General features: G+C 34.9%; 1 protein-coding gene across 3 annotated transcripts in view; it reads left to right on the forward strand.

The window, feature by feature from the left end:
* Msh3 (mutS homolog 3) overlaps positions 1–22241 on the forward strand; it is a 183564-nt gene that overhangs the window by 52792 nt on the left and 108531 nt on the right. For all 3 annotated transcript variants that reach the window (XR_007346415.1, XM_015497854.2, XM_048800207.1), the window contains exons 8-9: positions 12451–12563; positions 15472–15586. Coding sequence is in view for 2 of the 3 variants with exons in the window: in XM_015497854.2 (XP_015353340.1) it covers positions 12451–12563; positions 15472–15586 (228 nt within the window). In the remaining variant the exon portion in view is untranslated. The remainder of the gene's footprint in view (positions 1–12450; positions 12564–15471; positions 15587–22241) is intronic.

Below are 22241 nucleotides of genomic sequence, written 5' to 3' on the forward strand. Positions count from 1 at the left end.
GAGAAAGCAATCATGAAATTCATATGGAAAAATAAAAGACCCAGAATAGCAAAAACAATGCTAAGCAGGAAGTGTGAATCAGGCGGTATAGCGATACCAGACTTCAAACTATACTACAGAGCAATAGTAACAAAAACAGCATGGTACTGGTACCAAAACAGGCGGGTGGACCAATGGTACAGAATAGAGGACACAGAAACCAATCCACAAAATTACAACTATCTTGTATTTGATAAAGGGGCTAAAAGCATGCAATGGAGGAAGGATAGCATCTTCAACAAATGGTGTTGGGAAAACTGGAAATCCATATGCAACAAAATGAAACTGAATCCCCTCCTCTCGCCATGCACAAAAGTTAACTCAAAATGGATCAAGGAGTTTGATATCAAATCAGAGACAGCGTCTGATGGAATTAAAAGTTGGCTACGATCTACATATTGTGGGGCCGGGCTCCAAATTCCTTAATAGGACACCCATAGCACAAGAGTTAATAACAAGAATCAACAAATGGGACTTACTTAAACTAAAAAGTTTTTTCTCAGCAAAAGAAACAATAAGAGAGGTAAATAGGGAGCCTACATCATGGGAACAAATTTTTACTCCTCACACTTCAGATAGAGCCCTAATATCCAGAGTATACAAAGAACTCAAAAATCTAGACAATAAGATAACAAATAACCCAATCAACAAATGGGCCAAGGACCTGAACAGACGCTTCTCAGAGGAGGACATACAATCAATCAACAAGTACATGAAAAAATGCTCACCATCTCTAGCAGTCAGAGAAATGCAAATGAAAACCACCCTAAGATACCATCTCACTCCAGTAAGATTGGCAGCCATTAGGAAGTCAAACAACAACAAGTGCTGGCGAGGATGTGGGGAAAAGGGTACTCTTGTACTCTGGATTTAGGGGTTCTTTTTCCTCCTGCTTGTTTGCCTTCTTTTCATGGTCCACAAGGTGGTAGGATGGCGCCATCTGCTGTACTCCACACTTTCGGGTTCAAGCCCAGGGAAAGGAAAAATATCTTTTCTGAGCAGCTTCATAAATTCTGTAATCTATGCTTTCCTTTTTCTTTCTCTCTTTTAGTAATCAATTTCATTTTTTGAATAAATTGTGTATTTTCAGATTTTAAAAACAAAGCAGTTTTAAAAGGATATAAGGTAAATAGTTTTTCTTCTAACTTGTTCCTTTTGTCATTTTAAAGGGCCTCTTTGTTCAGTTTAATACTTTTTGTTCTGAGTTTTGTCTTTCTGATGATAAAATCTGGGCTTATGCTTTCTTTTTATTTGTACTTGCCTAGTTTATACAGGCATTTTTTCAGCCATTTTTTTAAATTTTAAATCTTTCTGAATTACTTTATTGTGAGGTATGTTCCTGTTTATAGCACAAGAGTTTTTTTTTTTTTTTTTGTAATCCATTTCAAGGTTAATATTTATTTATTTATTGGCATTGGGGATTGAACCCTGAGGCCCTCTATCATTGAGCCATGCCTTCAAGCCATTTATCTGTTTATCTACTATCTATGTATCTATCTGCCTATTTATTTATTGAGACAGAGTTTTATTAAGTTGCAGAGACTTGCCTTCAAACTTAGGATCCTCTTGCTTCAGCCTCCCAAGTTGGTGGGATTACAGTGTGCACCACCATGCCTGGCTACTAATTTTCTCTTAGTAATTTCTTCTATTACTGTATCAGATATATTTGATATTAATTTGTCCATATTATTTTGTGTATGTTTTATTTTTGTATCTTTTAAAGAATCTTTCACTGTATGGTTGCTGATGTTGTGGGGTTATTCTGGTATTTTTGTTCTAGTACTTATTATAATTTCACAAAATGCCAGTAGTCTTATAATAAAGTGGTCATAGTTCTGTACTGTGAGCACTGATAAACTTAATGAATTTCATAGTAATTCCAGTATAGAGATATTATAACCATGTTACAGTGTGTGTCTCTTAATCAAGAAGTCTGTTTCATTCTGCCTTCAGAGGTGAGAGCTAATTACTCAGCCATGAATCTTGGAACTCAGTCAGGATTATTATTATCAATAAGTGGGCTGTCAGAAGAGGCCTTGTGAATTTTTCCAGCGTAGACTGTGAGCCTTTAATAAGGCTCTTTTTATCTATAAATATTAGTTTGTAAAGTCATCATGAATCATAAAATTTGTCAACTGATATTTGTTCACAGTTGAACCTTGGCTAGGCATCTCTGAAGCTGGTCTTTTTTTTTTGGTACTGAAAAGTCACCAATTTTATGTCCATTTTGAAATTAAAATATATTATAGATCTGAAGTTCTCTTGTAGTGTGGGCTCTATACTTAGTTTTATCACCATTTAAGTTTTTAAAACAATATATTTGGCAACAGAGGCATGTTACATATAAAAAGGATTCAGTTCTGTTGGCATATCCTACTTAATAACTGAGACCCCTTTCCTGATCTTATCCTGCTATCTGGGCCCAGGGAGGAGCATACCTTCTTTCAGCCTTCTGTCCACTCTGGACAGAAGTAGCCTCTGTGGAGGATGGTAGAGGAAAAGCGGTTTTAGACTTTTTAGACCAAGTCAATTATACGACTATAGATGAATTCCTTAATTTTTATTTGGTGGAAGGTGTTTACTGCCCACCTTTCATAGAACAGTTGAAACAGACTATCACTGGGGTATGTTCTTTAGAGAGTTCCATTTTCATTTTACACTATAGTCCTATGATGGCTGTCAGGTAGGCTAGTATATCAGTCTGCAGTTTATGTGTTACTCATGCAGGAAACCTGTTAAAAATGAAATTGTTTCCTTTCCTCTAACTTTCTGCTGAATTAAAAACATATTTGGGGTGTGGAATCTGTGCCTTTGATGTGTACTACTGTCGTGTGACTCTGATATAGGCCTGCCACAGACTATACAGTTTGAGGAAATTAAGAGTTGACAATTCTGTGAGACAGTTTTATCACTGTTTAATCTTTCAAAAACAATACATTTGATAACAGTCAGGAGTGTTTCATGTGAAAATGATAAAGTAGAGATTTTATTAAAACACAGTTTGACAAAATTCTGGTATTTCTTATGTGCAGAATTTCTAATAGATTTTTTGTTCTAAGGAGAAGGGCATTAGAATTTGCCATTTCTTTAATTAAGATATCTGGGAAAATACAAATAGGAGATTTTATAACTTTAACTATTTTGTGAACAAAATATTTGCATGAGGATGTTTAATATACAGATTGTGAAAAAATGATTTTAACATTCTTGTAAATGCTTCTACGAAAGCCTCAGGGATAACTGACAAGTTCAATTTTATCAAATTTAATGGGTTTCTAAATCCTTATCTGCTTATCAAACAGAACCTTAATTAGAACAGTAATTGAGTAACCAGCTGCCTCTTGTGTTCACTTTAGGAACTTTTATGAAAACATTGCGGAGCTCATGTAAGGTCATTCATTGTTTTTTGAGTTGCTAAATAATAACTTTGTTGTAGACTTCTAAAAATCCAGGTATTAAGGAAATCTGTAGGAAGATAAAAATTGATAGGAGCTTTGCAGTAGTTAATCTGATACTGTCTTCTTAGTGGGTTAAGATAGGGAAAACAACAACAACAACAACAACAAAACCCTTCTTCAGTACCACAGATGGGAGAAAATCCCCCCTCTTAGGTTCTTCCTCCATGAGTTTATGCCTGCTTAGGCTGGTAGGAGAACTGGGAAAGCCCTCAGAGCTGGGTGCTATCGGTTTCCGTATTATTAATCTGTATCTCTTTGTGACTTTGGACATTGTACTTAATCTCTTAAAGCTCAGTTTACTCATTTTTAAAATTGAAGTGCTGCTGCCTGCCTCAAGGGAAGAAGGATTGTGGAACTTGTACTCATTTATTCATTTAGTTGTTCAGTGTAATACTACACAGATTGAGTACCTCTTCTGTACTAGGTACTGTTCCAGGCATTGGTACAGCAAAAATAAAACTGCTAAAAGACCCTGTGCTTGTGAATTCTCGTGAGGAATGCCATTTTACACTAGGTGATTGAGATAGATGTCACTGAGAAGGTAACTTGAAGACCTGAGAAGGATGAGGATGTCATGTGGTTATCTAGGAAGGAACATTTTGGGCAGAAGGAAAGTAGATGCAAAGTCCCTGAGGTAAGGCCTTAGCTGTGAGTGTTATTAGAGCAGAAGGAATGAAGGTGAGTGTAGAAATATATGAGGTTAAAGAAAGTGATTGGGCCAGATCAACATCTAATGTTTAAACCACTACCACTACCACCACCACCTCTAGTACTACTACTGCTATTACTACTACTAGTAGTACTAGTACTACTACTACTACTACTTCTTTTTACTTAGCCCTATTAAAAAAGTAGGTCTTCTGAGGTCAGGGGGTTTTATGTGATAGAGAATTCTGAATATGCAACTTGGAAATTCTTTTCCTGTTCATAGTGGGGAATGCAAAGTCACTGAAGGAATTGGAGAAGGAAAGTGCAGCTCTCAGAGGAACCTTATGCAGGGGCTTGAGGGGTAGAATGTGGTAGATGTTCCATAAGTATCTGTTGAATATTTCTAAATGTTACTATTTTGTTATTCATTATGAGTCCAAAGAGCAATTGGTAGAAATGACTATGAATGTTTAAAAAGCATTATATGGACTATTTTTTGGAATCATGTTGATTAATGAAAAATGCTAATTGTTTGTCCCACACTTATTTTTCAACTGCTTCCTATTTTTTTCCCCTAATTGTGGAAAATTCCTCAGGGCATTTTTATTTAGGAATGTTTTTCTTCATGACTTATTTTTGATTCAAAGGTTGATTCTTAATTAAAAAATAATTTCTTTAAATGCTTTAAATTGAACATTTTTTATTATTTTATTTTGTGTCTAATTTCTATTACATTCCCTGACACTTATCTCTGTATTTTTTGGAATAATTTTTATTTATATATATTAAACATACAGAAAAATGCACAAGTCACACAGGCATAGTGCAGTAAATTTTTAAAAAGTGAATACACCTCTGTACACAGCATCCAGATCAAGAAATAGAGCATTGTGAATACCCCAGAAGCCTCCTTTGTGCCCTCCCTGACTTTTTTTTTTTCTTTTTTTAGAACTTGGGGTCGAACCCAGGTTTCTTAACCACTGAGCTGCATCTCCAGCCCTTTTAAAGATATTTTATTTGAAAACAGGGTCTTGCTAAGTTGCTTAGGCCTTGCTAAGTTGCTGAGGCCGACTTTGAACTCATGATCTTCCTGCATTAACCTCTCCAGCTGCTGGAATAACAGGAATGTGCCACCTTGCCTGGAATTTGTGGCCCCTTTCTGTCACTGCTGTCCCTCAAAAATTCTACATATAAATCAATTTTTCCTGTTTTGATTTTTATATAAATGAAATTATATGGCATATACTATTTTTCTGGCTGCTTCTTATGTTTTTGAAATTAAAAAGTTATTCTCGCTGCCTGAATGTCCTAAATTGTGTATACTATGATGGGAATTTTGATCATTTTTCACTTGGTTGATTACCAATAATGCTCCTATAAACTTTCTTGTACTAGTCTTTTGGTAAATTTATGTTTGCACTTTTGTGAATGTAATTGCTAGATCATGGGATTTGTGTGATGTATTTATATTTAGCAGATATGGCCAGTTTTCCAAAGTCGTTTTACTTATACCCCAGCAGTATATCAAAATTTTACTTGTTTTACAGATGTGATCTTGTCAGTTCTTTAGCTGTTCTCTGAGTGTGTATTGGTGTCTCTTTGTGGATTAATTTACATTTCACTCAAGACTCATGATAAGGACCCTTTTTTCCTTATGTTTATTGGCTGTTTGGTATCCTCTTGTGTTTCTCTAAGTTACCTGTTTTCTACTGGGTTGTCAATTCTTTATTAATTTATGGGTATTCTGCTTATTTTTGCTATATGAGTGAATTAGTGGGATATGTTTGTTGATATTCTCCTTTTCTATAGCTTACATTTTTTATCCTATTTAAGTGTTAGATTATATACAGATATAGTGATTTCTTTAGTGTAGTCCAGTTGATCAGTGTTTTCTTCTAAAGTTTGTGCTTTTTGCACCTATTTTGATATCATAAATATATTCCTTTCTATTTCTTTTAGACACTGTGTTATTTTACTTTTACATGTAGATCTTTTACATGTCCATGTGGAATTGACTTTTCAGTATGGTTTGAGATTGATTTCCTTTTCTTCCACATGAACGTCCAGTTGACCCGTTATCGTGTTATCACTTCACTGTAGCATTATAGTGACTGTATTTATTTCTGGATATTTAGTGTTATTGTTAAAGTTATATTAGTATTTTCTACTTGTTTATTATTGTTCTATACAATTCTGGTGAATTTAGTGTTTTGCCTTCATGCTAGTCATTTTGTGCTGCTCTAACAGAATATTATAGACTGGATGGCTCAGAAAACAGAAGATTATTTCTCATGGTTCTAGAGGCTGGGAAATTCAATATCAGGATGCCAGCCTGGGTTCTGGTGAGGGCCTTCTTGTTGGTTTGTGGGTGGCCGTATTCTTGCTGTTTCTTCACAGAACATAGCAGGAATAGAGGAAGCAAGCTTATTTCTGTCTCTTATGAGAGCACTGATCCCATTATGAGGATGTCATTCTCATGACCAAATTACCTCCCAGAAGCTCCTGGGAATTAGGTTTCAACATGTAAGTTTTGGAGGGAGCACAAGCACTCAGTTTGTAGTATAAATTCAGTGGCCTTGCTAAATTTGGATGGTGTGACTATAAAATCTTCTCGATGGTTTTGTTTTTTTCTAGTCCCTATACTTTTATTTTGTATTCTTACTTTACTAGCTACATCTTCTAGGTTAGCCCTGAGTTTGAGTAGATATTAGTATAGCAGTCATGGTCTTTTCCCTTTCAGACCTAGAATTTAGTGGGAATGTCGGGCAGGAAACACTAGCATAAATGCTATGCTGTCAAGTGCTGTGTGCTTAATTCTTTAAGTATAAACTTCAGAAATTTTAGTTACTTTTAATGGAGCTGCAGTACTCTCCTCTTATCTGCAATTTCACTTTTCATGAATTTTATTAACCACAGTCAACTGCAAATCAAACATAATAAATAGGTGACTTCTAAATTCTAGAAATAATTCATAACTTTTAAAAAAAATTCATTTTTTTAGTTGTAGTTGGACACAATACATTTTATTTTATTTATTTATTTTCATGTGGTACTGAGAATCGAACCCAGGGCCTTGCACATGTTAGACAAGCACTCTACCACTGAGCCACAACCCAGCCCAATTCATAAGTTTTAAATAACTTTTCTTATAGAATCTTGTTATAACTGTTCTATAGTTATTATTAGTCATTGTGGTTAATCTTACTATGACTGATTTGTAAGGTGAATTTATCATAGTTATGTATGTATTGGGGAAAACATAGGGTTTTAGGGTTTGCTGCTGTTTTTGATTTCAGGCATCTATTGGGGGTCTTGAAACGTTTTGCCCATGGATAATGAGGGAACAACTATATTTGAAATTGCCATATTTAACCTACTTCTTAAACTGAATATACTAAACGTGTTTTGCCTTCTGGTAATTATTCAGGATTTAGGTCATCATTAAGATTATTAGTTATTTAAGTACACCATTATAGCCTATCTTCAATTTCTGTTACTTGTGACTCATCTCAACCCGCTAAGCTTTTGAGCTCTTCTTATATACCAACCTACTCTTAGACTCACCTTATAGTTTCAGGTCATACATATAATCAATTTTAAGATGTCGATGTCAGTATTATTCAGCTTTTGGATTCTGTATTAATTATTTTTGTCTCTAACCATGTTTTTAGTATCTTTCTTCCTTAACCTTTCTTATTTTCTGTTTGTGCTTATAAGAGGAACACCAATTCATTGTCATTGTGATGAAACATTACATTAATATCTGCCTTGTAAGCTATTAAAATATTATTAGAATAGTGCCTCCAAGTTTATATGACCAAAGAAAAATTTTTACAGTTATTTCTGAGGTATTTGATAAGTAAGACTATATATTTATGATGTTCAATAGCTTGATATATGTGTACATCATGAAATGAGTATGACAAATTAACTGACATGATTACTTCACAGTTACCTTTGTAATTTTGAGGTAAGAAAATGTTAACATTTGATTATAATCACCAGACTATACCCACAAAACATAATTCTTCCTGACAAACTGAAGTTTGTCCTCTTTGACAAGCATCTCCCCTATTCGCTGTCCCCTTGTACCTCCAGCCCCTGGCAACACCATTCTACTCACTGCTTCTATGAATTCAGTTTTTTTAGGTTCTGTGTATAAGTAAGTCTCTCCCTCCCTCCCTCTCTCTCTCTCTCGCTCTCTCTCTCTCTCTCGCTGTGTGTGTGTGTGTGTGTGTGTGTGTATGAGCCATATTTTATTTTGTTCCTCTGTAGATGAACACTTTGATTCCATACCTGAATATTTTAAATAGTGCTACAATGAACAGGTGAGTACATATATTTCTTCAAGCAACTGATTTCCTTTGGGCACATACTCAGAAGTGGAATTACAAGATCGTAGTGTAGTTCTATTTTTAATATTTTGAAGAACCTCTGTACTTTTTTCCACGACTGTTTCAATTTATATTCCCACTAGCATTGCTAGGGTTCCTTTTCTCTAAATATTAGCTGATACATTTTTTTGGCCTTTTTAATAATAGCCTTTCTAACAAGCGTGAGATGATGTTTCATTGTGATTTTTGATTTGCATTTTCCTGATAATTAGCAATGTTGAGCATTTTCACATATACTTGTTGGCCATTTGCATGTTATGTTTTGAAAAATGTCTATTTGGGTCCTTTTCTTGTTTTTTAAATCTGGTTAATTGTTTTTTCTTACTATTGAGTTGTTTGTGTCCCTTATATATCAAAATAATTATAAATTCAGAGCAATTGGTAGTTACCTATGAGATAAAATGAACTTTTAAAGTAAAAAGTGGTTTCAGAGGTAATTAAATTTAGGAAAACCCAGTAAAATTATAATGGTTTACATTTGTGTTATTTGAAAGAAATTTAAAATATGATACAAATGTAGGAAAGAGTATAATACAAATATAGCAGAAAGCCTGGGGACCATCATCCAGGGCAAGAAGGGAATGTGCCCCTCCCTGTCACAGCCCTGAGTAACTGTGATTCTGACTTTTCATTGTTATCACTTTCCTAATTTTCTTTGTAGTTTTATCACCTGACTGTATACCCCTACAGTTTAGTTTTGCCAGTTTCTTTTTAAAGTGTCTTTTACAATCTCATTTTATCTACAGATTCCTTCTCTATCTCTTGCTAAATAAACTCAATTGTTTTTCCTATGGAATTTTCCACAGTCTCGATTTTGATGTTTGCATCTTCCTAGAGTTTAACATGCTCCTCTTTATTTTCTGTAAGTTGGTAGTTGAATTGAGAGGCTTGGTTGGTTTTGGATTCTTGTGGAAGAAGAGCAAGACTACTTTACAGATTGCCTTCTAATGGAAAAATACAATACTTAGTGATTGTCTCTTTTTGTGAATTGAGTAGCTGGTGATACTTGCTGGTAATTAAGTAGTTTTGCTTTTTAAAGTATCATTATGGACTCATAAGTCCATAATGAGTTTTGATTCATGGTGGTTGCCATTCATCCTGATGCTCAGATCAGCCCATAATTGGGTAATGAGAGCCTCTTCAAGTTGGTTTCTATGTCATTTTGCCATGACCCTAGTATTAGCTCTTTTGCTTTTTTGTGTAATAGGATAGTCTAGGCTTTCTTAAACGTTTTTTATCCCATTCCTAGAATTAGTCATTTCTCTAATAAGCCCTTTAAGTAGGAAAAAGTATTTGAAAATGATAGTATTTATAATAGGACACTCCTTATTTATTGGTTATTATTCCTAGGCCTCTTTAGTGGGAAAATGTAGGATATAAACATATTTTATAGTAAATAATATAAAGAGTTCAAAAATACTTCTGATTCAAACTTAGGGCTAATGGGTTTTTACTTCTTCAGTCTTACATCTCTATCTCCTTTTTCTACCTTGAGGTCCTCATGTAAGTACTCTATCTAGTTCTATTACTAGAATATCAGATATTTAATATCCTTTATTTCACATATAACATTTTCAGTGTAATAATACAAATATGACCACAAATAGTGTAGATTACTGAAAAAGGTAAAAGCATGCTCTTCCATTTCTTTCTTATGTCGTAGTCGTAATGTATCTGCTCTGACAGTGCATGTGTCCTTTGCATGCAGTGCCTTCTTCCTTACAGTGTTCATTACATCTTCATTGAGTTCTTCAAGCAAATGTGCATTAAATCCTTATCACCCAATTCTTATGTCTCTCTAATCAGTTTGTTTAACTGAAATTCATTTTCTAGAAAAGTAGTTCTTAAACCCTTGTGTGTGTTAGAATTACCTGGAAGACTTGTGTGTCAGTCTGCCTTCTATAGCTATGACCAAAATACCTGACAAGAACAACCTAGAGGAGGAAAAGTTTATTTTGGGCTCACAGTTTCAAAGGTGAGGCTGATCCTATTACTCTTGGCCTGAGGTAAGGGAGAGTATAATGTCAGAAGGACATGGCAGAGGAAAGCTGTTAGCTTATGGCAGCTTGGCAGCTGGGAAGTTAAGAGTAAGGAGAGGGAAAGAGGGCGGGGGTGGAAGAGAGAAAGAGAGAGAAGGGAGTTAGGGGCAAAATATAATGCCCAAGGTCACTCCCACAGTGACCTACTTCCTCTAGCCATACCCCACCTGCCTACAGTTTACCACATAATCAGTCCATTCAGATTATTAATCCATCAGTGGACTAATCCACTGATTAAGTTATAGCTCTCATAATCTGATCATTTTACCTCTGAACTCTCCTGCATTGCTACACGAGCTTTTGGCGGGATACCTCATTTCCAAATCATAATAGCTCATTAAAGTACTGAGTGCTGGGTCTCTCCACTCCCTGAGATTCTCTGATACAGTGTGTGGGGATAGGGCCTGGGAATTCACATTTTTGACAAGATCCAGGTAGCGATGAAGCTACTGATCTGGTGACTGCACTTTACCATTGCTTTTGCCTTTATGCATGAAAAGTAGGGTGGCCAGATAGAAAATTCTAGAGTTTGTTTCTTTGTCTTAGTATGTTACTGTTATTTTCTAGCATAGAACATTGCTAGAAAAGTCTGGCCGTTTTTCTTTATTTTATAAATGACTTCTCCTTTTGCGTGGATATAATTTTCCAGTTTATTTTTTTATGGTGGTCATTCTCGGTTGATTTCCCCAGATTTTCTACCGTATGCTTTCAAATGCTTTTTTCTACTTCTTTGCTTTGCCCTTCTCTTCAACTTTGAGTCTTAGAAGCACTTTTTATACAGTTTTAGATCTTTTGGCTATTTTCTGTAGTTTTTACTTTCAATCTTTTTAGTTTTCATTTTTATTCCTTTTTGACTGACAATTTTTCCCTCTTCATTTTCTGTTTTATTATTTGTAGCATTTATTCAGTTTTGTTTTCCTTCCAGTCAGTCCTTCATTTCTGAGATGATTTTTTTTCTTTTGTGTCTAATTTTCTTTATCGGTTTATTTCTAAGTTGTTATTTTTTAATCCAACTTGTTTTTTAACAAAAAAATGATTTTTTGTTATGGCTATGGACATCTGCATCTGACATACTTCTTTTGTTTGTGGATATATTATTCTGCTTATTTTCCTTTTTGACCTTGATCCTTTTCTGTTACTTATTTTATGTGACAGTAGTTTTCTTGAACTGTTAGAAGAAAAGCATGGCTCAAATAGCTTTTTCTAACTTCCTTGCTATAGAAGTCTTTTTTTTTTTTTTTTTTTAAACTTCAGGTGTGAGGTGCTATTTATAAACCATATAGTTTACATTTAAGTATAGAGTTTGAATTGTGATAACACTACTAATTATCGTCACCATCACGGTGAAAGTATGGAGCAATGCTTTTATCCCAATAAACTTTCTCAAGCCATTTTGCAGTTGGTCCCCTTCCTTTGCAACTGGCCCCAGGCAATTATTAATTTTTGTCCATTTTGCCTTTTCTAGAATTTCAGATATATTGAATCTTACAGCATATAGTCGTTTTGGTTTGATTTCTTTCCTTAGTGTAATGTTTTTGGAATTTGTTCATTTGCCATATTCAAAAATGTAGCAGCTCACATCTTCTCCCTGTCTTCACCCTGTTGCCCTGAACCCCTCACTTTGGGTTCTGTTCACATGAGGGTCTCTTCAAAGTGTGCTTTGTGCAGTTTTGTGAGTTCATATGGCCTAGTGGTCTCTCCACACCTTCCTGTGGATTCCTTATTATCGGTCAGTACACAGCTTCCACCCTCAGCTTCAGGTCTCAGAATGTCTTGCTGTACTTTCTCATGAGCACCCAGGTGCTATTTTGTGGAGGCCCTGTTTTTTTACTCTTAGATTCCCTGTTTGAAATTTTCATTTTTTCCTTTCAGCATGCGGGATGACAGAATTCGAGTAGAAAGAATGGATAAAGTTTATTTTGAATACAGCCATGCTTTCCAGGCGGTTACGGAATTTTATTCAAAAGTTGTAGATGACATCAAAGGTAAATATTTTATACATGTTATCAATGTGTCCTCAAATGGTACTGATTTGAGATTTGGATAAAGAGTATGACCTTCAATTTAATGACAACTACGTAATGACCAGAAATAGAGGGAGCAGCTGAGGGAAGAGCTCCTTTACTTGAGCTCATGAAGAACACCACTGTAGCATTTCCCTCATCAGTTGTAACCATTTAGTTACTTGCAGGTTAATTGGAGTAAAGGGAGTTGGTGACCAACTTTTCTTTTCACTCATCTTTAAAGATGGCCTATTATTATCCTACAATTTTACAAAATGTTTAGATAAATATTCTCATGTAGGCTAGTGTTTTCACAGATTGGTTGCTAGAATTAAAATACACTAGTGACAGGGCCTAAATATGTCAGGTAACCATTACTTGTCTAATTCACATCTCCTCTGTCATTAGTGCTTAATTTTGTCTGTACCCTTCAGTCCTGCCAGTTCTGTTATGTTAGGGGCCATTTTATGGATGGCAAGGTGAATAGACATTCTTTCTTGACATAGATTTGGCCTTTCTCCAGTCCTCACTGCACCCCATACTGACAAGACTTACTCTTGTCCCAAGTTGCGGAGCTTTCATCATCAGCTCTTACTCCTAACCCCCACTTAAGCTGCAGTGTTGTGTTAGCATTTCCTTCTACTTGGACCATTAATGTCTGTTAGCATATCCCTTATAATATATATCCCTTATGTTTTTACATATCCCTTATGTTTTGGCCAAATTGAATCGGGTGTCTCAGGTTGTATCCCTCTTCCAACATCAGGATGCAGTATCATCAAGGATACCATAATCCACTCTAGGCATCAGATTCACTTGAAGGACATGGGCAAGAAAACAGCCTGCTTATGGAATATGAATTCCTCTTGTTGGGATTCGTACTCATAGTAGTCTTTGCAGGAGTCCATCGTGCCATTGGGAGCGTCAGTTCTCTTCCTTCACAAGGAGACTCATATCTGGTGGGCACAAGAGCCATCCTGGCTTAAAGCCCCATACTATCCAGGTGTCTCCTTCTCTTGCTGGAGCCTCTGCAAAGGACATAGGTTATAAAAGTCATTGTACTCAGGAACGATCAGTACTCTGGAGTTGAGTATTTATAATTCTTCCCAGGCTAGATGTAACTCAATAATTTCAAGTTAATGCTACCTCATAGTGCATTGGCACTCCTTCTTATCAGGTTTCTAGTGGAGCAAAGCTAGAAAGTTACAAGAAAATCAGCTTTCAGTAGAAGGCAAAAGAGTGTTGTTAGCTCTCTGTTTATATCTTGGTTTTGTAAACAGCTATCATTAAAAATAATAAGATATTATATATAGTAATACAAAATTTTGTAGAAAATATTTGGAATAATTTTTTAATTTTTCTTTAAAAATTTAAAAAATTAACTTTAAAGTTTAAATTTAAAAAGGTAAATTCTTTTAAAATTTCCTTAATAAACATTTAAAAAATGCTTATTGCCAAAAAGTCAAACAGTTGTTTATAAAGGAAAACGTAGAGCTAGAGATGGAACTCAATGGCAGAACACTTGCATAGCATGTATAAGGCCCTGGGTTCCATCTCTATGAAAAGAAATAGAAAAAGAAAAAAGTAGAAGTTTATGCCCTCAATCTTGTCCCCTGCCCTTGCCACTTTTGTGACTGAAGGGTAATCCTTAACAATTTGGCTTAAGAATTGTTGTAAGAGTAAATCTACCTGTATATACATACATATTCATAGTTTAAGTTAGTGTGTCAGAAGGTGACACATTCTAAAAAGAAAATGAGGCATGGAAGGGTGTTGAAATTTTAAATTGACTGGTAAAGGAGGGCCTCTCTGAGAAGATGGTACTTGAAAAAGATGAACAAAGAAGAAGTTAAGGGAAAAGCTGTGTAGACATGTGAAGGAACAGTATTTCAGGCAGAAGCAACAGTAAGTACAAAATGTCTTAATGTGGGAGGGTACCTGACATGTTTAAGGAATAGCAAGGAGTCTGTGCACTGAAACAGTATCTGAGGGGGAGAGTATTAGGAAGTGAGCTGAGCAGTAGCAAGGAGTCAGAGAACAGGTCCTAGAGGGCTTTGGAGGTCACTGGACTTCTACTGTCAGTGAGTAGGGGGATGTTGGAGGATTTTGAGAGGTAGTCTAATGATCTGAAGCACATTAAAAAAAAAATTCCTTCAGCGGCCATATTGACTACTTGCAGGGTACAAGATGAAGCAAGGAGACTAGAAAAGAAGCTGTTGTAATATTTGTAGTGAGAGATTAGGATGATCATACAACCTACCCTTAGCAATATGTTTTGGAGAGCCTTCTGTATCTGTTCAAATAGCTGTAAGTCATTCCTTTTAGTAGGTACACAGTAATTTGGATTTACCAAAATTTATTCAACTCTTACCCCTATGGATGTTTATTTAGCTGGTCTCTAGTCCCTCCCCACCCCCACTCCTTGTATACACATCTTGGGATATTTCTGATCCAGAGAGTTGAACATTTTACATTTTGAAAAAATGATCTGTTCTCCAACAAAAGATTCATTCCACCATCAGAAAATGCCCTTGTTGGGCTGGGGCTGCAGCTCAGTGGCAAAGAGCTTGCCTAGCATGTGTGAGGCATTGGGTTTGATCCTTAGCACCACATAAAAATAAACAAATAAAATAAAGGCATTCTGTCCATCTGCAGCTACAAAAAAGAAAGAAAGCGAGAAAGAAGGAAAGAAAGAAGGAAGGAAAAAAAAGAAGAAAAATGCCCTTCTTTCTATGCCATAGTTTTTGTAATCACATTTTTCCAGAGGGCAAGTTGAGAAGATACTGTCTAAATGATGATTTTAGTAACTATAAAATAAATTTTATATAACTTAAAATTTATTTTTAATAGTAGTAACAACGTTAATGAGGTTATATATTGTGTTGTTTAGATTCTCAAAGTTTTTCTGGCATCATTAACTTGGATAAGCCTGTGATTTGCTCTTTGGCTGCCATCATAAGATATCTCAAAGAATTTAACTTGGAAAAAATGCTCTCTACACCTGAGTAAGTACTTTCTCAAAAGTCAAATAAAAGAAAGAAAGAAAGTAGGGATCATATTAAAGACATTTTATAAATAGAATTTGGTAAATATACTCAAGAATTTTACCTGCTACTGACAGAATATCCTACTAGAGTACAAGGATGAACTGTTTGGTATTGTTGTTGAAGAATAATAACAAATATTAATAAAAATACTGTTAGGCTGGGTGTGGTGTGGCACTCCTATAATGCTAGCTACTTGGGAGGTTGAATCAGGAGGATCATAAGTTCAAGATCAGCCTGGGCAATTTAGTGAGACTCTTTCTCAAAATAAAAAGAGCTGGAGATGTAGCTCAGAGTTAGGGCCTAGCATGCACAAGGGTTCAATGCCTAGCACCTTTCCCCCTACACACATGCAAAAATATTGATAGAATTCTGTCATTACATTCATGATAGCTATTGGATAAATTTTTACCTATAAAACTGTGTTAATACAGTTCATGCTAACTATATTAAGAAAATATTAAAAAGCACTCATAAAAATCACCACTCTTCTAATTCTTGGTTTCAGTTCTTATATTATAGACCATAAAGTTGAAGATAAAAGGGTCAACTACTAACACAGACAGTGTTTTGCAAGAGCAGTTAGCTTTGTAAGTTTCAGAAATTCCAAAGCTGACAATTGACGTTTTGGACAAATACTAGCTTAATCAGAGGTTGATGGGGAGAGTGGAAAAAAAGGCAGGTACCCTTGGAATATTGTGATGTCTTTGCTGTGTGTTTTCCTGAGTGGTGTTTAATATCAGATTATCACTTATCTGGAAAAGTTTTGTCCTGTTTACAAACAAAAATGGCTACCAATAGGAAATTTGATTTATTGTGTCACATTTATGAAATGTAATTTTATACAGCAATGAAATGATTGAACCACATGATCAATATTAAAATTTTCATTAGCAGTATACTGAGCCAAAATCAAGTTGCTGAAGCACACAGCTCATACATTATATGAAATTAGAAACATCTGTAACAGAACACAGACATATTTAGGGAAGGTATAAAGACATGTATGGACATGAACAACAAATTGAGAAGAGCGGTTTCCTACAGTGAGAAGGAAGGAAAATGACAATGGTTGGCAGGAGAAATGCATAGTGGAGTTCTTATGAATTTGTTTTTAACCTAAGTGTTCTATTAACCTATACACATTTTAATGTGGCTAAAATATTTTATTCAAAAAAAAGTAGCAGCCTTATATTTTATGTCATTAGATTCAACTTTGAGCTTTAAAGACATTAAAAAAAAAATCCATCTGTATGGCTGATTGTATTGGATCCTTAAAGATTAGGTGATAAGCCACCTACCATTTGATTTGTTCTTGGTAGAAAGCCTCTAAGTAAGTCAAGTCAAATTAGTGACCTAGCTTGCCTGTTACGATTTGCGTTTCTGTCCCTACATCACCAAACAAAGAAGTATTACCACTGGAATAAAGAAACCAACTTTGTAATTTATAAGTTAAGCTCTGATGTGTTTAGAAGTAGTTGAATTTGGGCCTGAAAGATTGTATCATCTTATATTTAAAAAGTAAAGATATCACTAAATATTAATAAAATCTAATATGTCTGTGTGTACTGAAATTTATAAAGCTTATTTTTAAATGACCTGAAGGCAAATCTCTTGATTAAATTGGGTGAAACTGAAGTTCTCTCCACACATGTTTGGTGGTGGTGTTTGTTGTAGGATGATCAGGAAACTGGCTCTGCTGGTGGCTATATGTCTACCTGCTGGATAATTCATAAGCCAGAGTCAAAAAAGGCATGAAATGCTCCAGAGTGAAAAATCCCCACTTTGTGTATATTTCCAGAACCTCGTAGGTAATCAGTAAGTGTAGAATTAATGAAAAAAGGAAGGAATTCCTTATCCTGGAGGATAGATTTGATTGGAAATTGCAAAATGTCATTGGAATTAGAATTCAAGATTAAAATGAATGAAGATGGTAACCAAACTGGTACTGTTGTTTTGTTTAAAGTTGATTACGTTTTATAGGTGACATGTAATTTTACTCTGAAGATAATTCCAAAAATGTAATTCGGCAATACTTATATTTTGGAAAAAGAAGAAATTCTTACAGTGATTACTTTGGGAAAGTAAATATTCTCCTTGTGTGTGAAATTCAGTTGTATTACTTTATAATCACATATTATGCTGCTGAACTTTTCAACTTTTGGTTCAATAGCAGTGTTATTAGGAGAAAAATAAATTTAACTTGAGTTTCTTTTTTTGGTAAATGCTTTCATGAAAATTGCAGCATATATCATGAAAATCTTAATATGCATTTATTTAAAGATCTTGTGCCTTTACAGTGGAATTTAAGGTAGTTTGAGAAAATGCAGCATGTCAGGAATTGTTCCTGAGAATAGGTAAAGTGAGGGTTTATTTAAAAAGACAAATTTTGAGGTTTAAAAATTGGTTTGAGATTTTAGATAGGTTTATTCCAGAGCAAAATTGTATAATAGAATAAATAACATATGAGGAATGTTAGTTATTGCTACAGTTTGGATGTTGAATGTCCCCCAAAGATTCATGTGTTAAAGGCTTGGTCCCTTGCCCATGGTGCTGTTGGGAGATGGTAGGACCTTTCAGATGTGGGAGAAAGTTCATCAGGGTGTGCCCTTGAAGGGAATACTGGGCATACCCTTGGCCTCTCCCTCTCTGTCTCTTTGCTTCTGGGACCCTGTACAGTGAGCAGCTTCCTCTGCCATGTATTCCTTGCCATGATGTTCTCACCCAGAGGCAATCCAAGTGACCATAGACTGAAACCTCTTAAACTGTGAGCCAAAATAAACCTTTCTTCCTTATAAGTTTATTATCTTATGTTTTTTTCATAGTAATAAAAGGCTGATGTAGTTATTGTGACAGTACTAATCTGATTCCTAAACTTATGAAATTCAAAGGAATTGGCTTATTTCTTGTTGGAAATGATTTTTTTTTTTTTTTTTTTTTTTTTTTTTTTTTTGTCATTTTGGATGACTTTTATTAAGATTGGTTTAGTCAGAACTTCAAGGAGGCTCTGGAAATTTTTAGGAAAGAATAAGAAAATCCATCCAAGATGAACTGTCAAACTCTTTTATTAGAAAACTTCTTATGATCACAGAATAATATATGGTGAATACTTTCATTAGTGAAAGTAGATTTAATATATAAGCTACTTTAATGACATCTAATGGATATAGTCCAGTGATGCTGTTAATCATCCTAAAATCATAAGACCTGCCAGTATAAAAGAGGATTATTTTGCCTTAAATATCACTCCAAAACCAAAGACAACACAAGTAAAGAAACTACAGACCAACATTTCTTAAGAATATAGCACAAAAATCTTCATCAAAATACATGCAAATGGAATTCAGTGGTATATAAAAAGGATTTAGGAATATAAATTTGGTTTACAAATCCCAAACCCAATTCTTGTAATATACTTTGTCAGTAGAATAAAAGACAAAACCTATACAGTCATTTCAATAGTGAGGAGAAGCTTTTGGCAAAATGCCAAAAATATTTTTCATATTAAAAAAACTGAAACCAAAGGAATTTTCTTGACCTGAAAAAGCATATTTATAAAACCCTCATAGCTAACATTATACTTATTGATGAAATTATGAATGCTTTTCCTCTAAGATTAGGAACATGATGAAGGATATCTTTCTTACCACTTCTGATCAGCATTTTACTGGATATTCTGTCTTGGGGTACCAGGCAAGAAATGAAGTAAAAGGCATCCAGATTGGGAAAGGAGAAGTAAACATGAACTTGTATGTAAAAAGTCCTAAAGATTCCATACAACCATTAGAGATATATAACATATGAGTTCACTGCAGGATGTGAAATAAATAGTAAAACTAAACTGTATTTTTACATACTTGTAAGTAAGAATACAAAAATAAAAATTAAGATTCATTTACAATAGCCTAGAAAAGAATTAAGATGAATTTAATAAAAGAAGTACAAAACCTATATTCTGAAAACTATAAGACATTGTTGCAAGAAGTTAAAGAAGAATTAAATAAATGAAAAGGAATCCCAAGTTCATGGGTGAGAAGACTTAATATTGTTAGATCAATTTGGGGAATATTATATCTTATCAATTCACCGCAGTCTATGAAATCCCATCTGGTTTCTCTGCAGAAATTGACAAGCCCATCTCAAAATTCATATGAAAATTTAAGTACTCAGAATAATTCTAACAGTTTTGAAAGAACAGAGGTAGAGGACCCAAACTCTTATTTCAAAACTTACTACAAAGGACTGACATATGATCAATCAAACAGAATTGCGAGTCCAGAAATAAGGCTATGCACTTGTAGTCAATTGATTACTGGCAAGGGTGTTAAGATAATTCAGTGGGAAAAGAATATCACCCCCTGCATCTTGTGTGACCCCACCAGTACAGGACTCTTAGAAGCTTGTACCCATTTGCCTCCTTACTTTGCCTCATGTACTTTGTCCCTTGTCTGAATTTGCTTTGTGCTCTTCACAATAATAAATCATAGCTATTAGTACAATTTTATGTTGCGTTGTGTATCTTCAGAGCAAATCGTTGAACTTGGCAGGGTTCTTGGGGACTGAACATATACCTTACTTATTTCCCTCTCTAATGTGCTTATTGTCAGCATTTAGGAATGGTGTCATTCATTTAATTAGAAGTGCAAATACTGTAAGACTGTAGTTTTGTGATGTAATGCAGTGTATAACTTGTCAACTGCCCAAAAGACAAATGATGAACTTATGAGCTCTGAAAACCATATAGAGAACTATCTTCTGCTGTAGATTCCATATGTGACGAGGTGGATTTTTTTGGTCTTTATTTCTATTTTTAAGTGATATTTAAATGATGGATCTTTCAGATAAGGTTTGCTCCTTTACTACCTTTGTCAAAATTAGAAAGATTAGCTTTTGGAGGTTTTGTTTGTTGTATGTTTTCCCAAAAAAGTAGATTAAGAGTGATAGAGAATCTTTAATTTCCCTGGTAAGCTTTTGGCAAGGACATTTTCCTTTGGGGTTGTGGTTCAGCGGTAGAGCACTTGCCTAGTGTGTGAGCGACGCTAGGTTTGGTCCCAAGCACCACATAAAAATAAACAAAATAAAGGTATTGTGTCCAACTACAACTAAAAAAAAATATTTAAAAAAAAGAAAAGCATTCTTTGTGTTTTTGGTGTCTGAAATACTAATGAAGTATTTTCCCATGTTACTTACAAGATTTCTTTTCAGATTTACACAGTGTGGATTTCATTCAGGCATTATTTATAAGGTTCATTTCACGGCACCTAAAATTTGGCTTGAATACTTTAGGTCATTGATCATATATTGTTGAATACCTGACAGTGCTGGCACATAGTTCAAAAATATATAGAATTTCTCATGGAAATCAGAACTGACAGAAGGAAATTTCTATTGTATTTGGAGGGAAGAGTCCAAGTCCAAAATAGTATCAATTAAATATATTGAAGCTCCAAAAGCATGGTTATTCTTTGTAGCTGCTTGATAATTACTGTTCCACAGGAATTAGTATTAAGTTAATTTCAGATCAACCAGTGGTTGATTTCTTTTCTTAAAATCAGCACAGATGTCAGTTTAAGGAAACAGTTTCTCACTGCATCTAATTTGAAATGTGAGTACTTGTTCAGTTAGGACAAAAAGAAAATGAATGACAACAAAGCAACCCAAGGCCAACTAGCCAGATAAAACCCTGATTGATATAACACATTAATATTGTTAATGAAAAGAAACTGTCTTTGTAAAGATCTAGGATTATGAGCTAACCTAAGCCAATTTGCTTTGGTCATAGTTACTGATTTCTTTTTGATACTGTAGCTATTGAAAGTCTTCAGTAATTCTTTGTAGATGAGGGTTCTAAGCTTCCTTCCCCATTCCCTTATACCAGGTAGTATGTTGGTCCAAACCAAATTTTGTCACATGTATAGGGACATATTGGCAAGTGAACACTAAAATAGGCATGTAAAATCTTCTCTGGTTCAGAAAATTCTCTTTTTGGTATTCTGGCATGCCTTGCTTCAGCAGTTCACTTCAGACATACATGACACATAATAGGAGCAGGAGTTCACTTTTAGTTAGAGTCAGCTGAGAAAATCCTCAGATTTTGGAAGGAATGGAGGATGCTTTCAGAACCATAAACCTAAAACATCATCCCTAGGGATGGATTGTTGGGTTTACTGGTTTATCAAATTCTGTCCATGTGAAGGTGTGGGCAATTAAGTGGTGTTTCAGTTAATGGTTTACACACTTATATGCCATTTATTTCACCAGTGAAGAAAGATTTCTTACACCTCTGAGATAAAGAGAGCTAGCAGAGATGCTGGATTAAGGCTTCTGGGTTAGTTTTTCTTTCATTTTATCTGTTAAGGTCTGAATGTTCATTTCCCTCCCAAAATTCACGTTAGGTTGAAGCCTAATCACTAGTTTAGTAGTATTGAAAAGTAGAACCTTTAGGATGTGATTAGGTCATGTAGTACACTTATTAAAGAGGTTTGAGCAAGTCTGTTTGTCCCCATCACCATATAAGGTGGGCATCTGTGAGGAATAGGCCCTCACCAGACTAACTGTGCCAACTCCCTGGTCATGGACTTCCAGCCTCCAGAACTGTGAGCAACAAATTTCTTTT

Source organism: Marmota marmota, unplaced genomic scaffold (genome assembly GCF_001458135.2).
Source record: "Marmota marmota marmota unplaced genomic scaffold, marMar, whole genome shotgun sequence".
Lineage (NCBI taxonomy): Eukaryota > Metazoa > Chordata > Mammalia > Rodentia > Sciuridae > Marmota > Marmota marmota.